We start from the raw sequence: 3,945 nt of genomic DNA on the forward strand, positions 1-3,945 counted from the left end.
AAGGTCAAAATGTTAAAACTAATTAAATATATTTTAAAAATTATTACAAAAATGTTAAAATACATAACAAAATCCAAATTTTGAATGAAACATTGGCCACTATATTACCGCCCCTGCCTCCGCCTAATTCATCAAATTAAGTGAATTTGAAGGATTATATGACTTTGATAATATACATAAATAATCGATAAATCTTTTTATTTAGTATGATGGCAATGGTCATCACCAATAACACAACTCCACGTCATTTCTTGTCTAAATCATGTCTAATCATGCCTAACCCATGGCAATCATGTCTCCTCATGCTTCACCATCCCTTTACTATTTTCCTCCAATCATATCCACTCTTTCTCTTATCCCCCCTTAAATCATTAAATATCTCCCTCTCCTTCCACGTCTAAACGACAATGTTTTCCTAAAACATCCATGTCTAACCCATGCCTAAAGCGTGACGGCGGTGTTTTCCGCTAGACATGGCCCCATCGCCATCGTCCTTATATATGTCATTTTTCATGTGATTGAACATATATGTGAGTTTTAAGCAATACTCAAATGACAAATGTACGTGGGTTTTAACTTGTAAAGATGACCCCTATATGTTTTTTTTTCTCAAATTATAAAGTAGTTATATATTTTCATATATATAAATAATAAAATAAAAAAAATGCATGCAAACTCCTACTTCACATAGTACACCTTTATTGTCGTTTGTTTAACGATTAAGTTTGTTGAAAAGAAAACAATCCTTTGTCCTTTAATTATTTTTATTGTCACCAACATTACCTTTGTTTACCACTACCGTCGTCCTTTTATTAATTTCCACGTCACCTATTTTCCCATTTAAAGCTTTGAGCTACACAACGTTTGATCCAAAAAAAAAAAAGGCACTACACGAGTACACGTACTAACCTATGGTAGCGAGGATGTACGTATACGCATAGTTCTAAACCTTCAATAGGAAGCAATAGGATGCTGACACTCACTAGTTTATTATGTACAAAGGACAGAAAGTTTTATATTATTGTCGAATGATAAAGGGTTATAAATCAAATATTATCTTTCCTACATTAGGGGAAAAGAGTGGTTGTAGAATTGGTTAATATACCCAGTTCTTTATCCAATCAAAACCTTTCAACTCACCACTACCTAATTTAACCCAATTTTTACCTAAAATACTTGAATTACATACCCAATTAATTAAACATACTCAAATTTATTTTCTTTTAATTTTTATTCCACCAATCATTTAACTAAACATTTTATTAAAAACTTAAAAAAAACATTACATAACACTTAAAAAAAACAATACATAATTAAAAAAAACATTAAAATAAAAACAATACATAATAAAAAAAACATTAAAATAAAAAACTAGACTTATTTAAAAATAAAAAAAAAACTAGTCATCGGGATGTCCCAAGTCTTGAGCCTACACGTGTTCAGTGAGGTCATAACGAAGACGATGATGGATGTCTTCGTTTCGCAACTCCGCGTAAAAGGTCTCGTCCCACACCGGTTGGACCGGTTGGTCCATGATGTGAACCGGCGAGATAGCTCTACCATCACCTTTTATCACCATGTTATGCAAAATACACGTCGCGTAAACATACTGACCAATCTTGTCTTTGATCAGTGGTCGGAGAGGACGTCTAAGAATCTTCCATTTTCCTTTTAGAACCCCAAAAGCACGCTCCACATCTTTCCTCGCCCCCCTCTTGTAACTTCTTGAATCTTTTCTCCTTCGGGTCAGTAGGATACGGGTATGCTTTAACAAACGTCGAGCACTTGTTGTAGATGCCGTCGGTTAGATAATAACCATGTTTGTACTGCCGACCATTAACGACGAATGAAGTATCCGGGGCCGTGCCATTTCGCTCCGTGTAATACAAGTCGGATTGGTTCAACACATTGATGTCGTTGTTTGAACCAGGAGCACCAAAATAAGCATGCCAAATCCACAAGTCTTGAGAAGCGGTTATCTCAAGCATAATAGTGGGAACGCCATGGTCGCCTCTCGTATATTGTCCTTTCAAGTGTCTTGGACAATTTAACCACTCGACATGTGCACAATCAATGCTACCAAGCATCCCCGACATGTGGTGGCGCTCTTCGTGAGCTTGGAAAATACGAGCAACGTCGTGTTGGGTAGGCCTACGTAAGTACTCACGGCCATACAACTTAATGATGGCGTCACAAAAATGATCAAGAGAATCGCGGCCGGTTCTCGCGGCCATTTGTAAGTACTCATCGTACTCGTCGGGCGGATTGCCCGTTGCGAGTTGGCGTACCGCCGATGCGACTTTTTGGAGCGGTTTGAAACTACCTCGCCCACGTGCATCGAACCCGTCTTTAAAATATGGAAAATTCGCCTCGATGTCGTCGACGATTTTCAAAAACATACTTTTTTCCATTCGAAATTTCTTTCGAAAGTAAGCGTTATCGTATTTTGGCTCATCAACGAACCAATCATTAAGTAAAATTTGATGACCAATTTCGCATTGGCGCTCTATGGTTCAGCGGTTTTGAACCACGTTGGAAGATGTCGTGTCTTCCATCCACTGAAGTGCGTTATGCAGGAACATACCATCGGATTCGGATGATGAATCCGATCCGACAACGACACAACGAGATTCCGATGAACTAGACATTTTAGGAGAAAAGGGTTTTCTTTTTTTGTGTGTTAAAATGATGTGTGTTTGTTGTGTGTGTTAAAATGAATATAAAAAGTTGTATATGTATATATTGGGAGAAAGGTTTTTTTTTTTTTTTTTAAATAAATCACTATGTAGCCGTTTTTTTTTGGGGGGGGGGGGGGGACCACAGATTCCAACGTTCAAAAGTCATACCCGGCGCTCGGCTTCCTTACTCAATTTGATACCCGATGTTAACCTACCCGAGTCTTAGCCGAACGGTGGAAATGGTGTTACCGATCGGGTTAGGGGAACCCGAGCCCTACCCGACCCCCACTCCTTCCCCCCTTATAAATATCTGTTTCCTCTAATTTTTCTAATTTTTCACTAAATAACTGATAACTCCAAAATATCTCATTTTTAATAATTGATACATTTTCACCTAGTTACTTATAATAACCTTAATAAATATTTACAACATAAATCTCTCAATTTTTAAAATAAATATATCATTTTCTTTTATATTAATCACTTTTAAATTAATACTCACACCATTATCACCACACCACTGCCATCACCACTCACCACCATTCATCCCGACACCATCACCGGTTGTCGTTGTCGCCACACCTATGGATCGTGTGACATATATATAGTACCTATATAGACTATCTCTAAAGGTAAAGGTACCCTTAAACACAACGTCATCTGACATATATCATTTTTAGCGGCAGTTTGTTTATGTCTATTTGGTGCCATTTCCAATTGCAATAGCTTGAATTCAATCTTACGGCCTGATCATCATTATTGATCATTCAGTCTTCTACTCAAATGACAAATAATGTATCTTCTTGGAGTTCCTTGTTAACAAAATTGAACTTGATAAAATTAAGGTAAAACAATCCGAACTTGGATTATTGTTTTACCATTTTACTTACGGGAAAATATATTCTGCTGTTAACAGTAGTACTGTTGCTTTCACAAACATCTCCCCTGATTTTCTCATGTGATAAACAAATAATCACCCCCTTAGATGTGGCGGCAACAACAGCCAGGTAGATGTTGTTAACAACATGATAGCTTCCCCCTTTACTTACATATTTACTAGACAATGCAGGCTTAATATTTTGGGAAGCTTATGGCAAGTTTATACGTATTTTGGTAGCTTTCCCCTTTACTTACATTGTTCTTTCTCTCTTTTGATTAGGGTTTCTACATCAAATGATCATTCAGATCATTTGATTATTCTATTTGCATGTTTATCATAATTCTGTAGTATATGATATCTATACCTATTGTTTAGATGTTCATTTTT

At 36.6% G+C, this 3,945-nt stretch overlaps 1 protein-coding gene across 1 annotated transcript; it reads right to left on the reverse strand.

The window, feature by feature from the left end:
* Positions 1-1,649: 1,649 nt before the first annotated feature.
* Positions 1,650-2,411, reverse strand: LOC122610784. Its single transcript, XM_043783741.1, has one exon. It carries the CDS (start codon positions 2,409-2,411, stop codon positions 1,650-1,652), a length of 762 nt encoding a protein of 253 aa, XP_043639676.1.
* Between the last annotated feature and the right edge of the window lie 1,534 nt (positions 2,412-3,945).

Source organism: Erigeron canadensis, chromosome 8 (genome assembly GCF_010389155.1).
Source record: "Erigeron canadensis isolate Cc75 chromosome 8, C_canadensis_v1, whole genome shotgun sequence".
Classification (NCBI taxonomy): Eukaryota; Viridiplantae; Streptophyta; class Magnoliopsida; order Asterales; family Asteraceae; genus Erigeron; species Erigeron canadensis.

Bases quoted from the DNA above. Each gene is read 5' to 3' on its own strand.
- LOC122610784 (XM_043783741.1), bottom strand. From the start codon at position 2,411: ATGGAAAAAAGTATGTTTTTGAAAATCGTCGACGACATCGAGGCGAAT.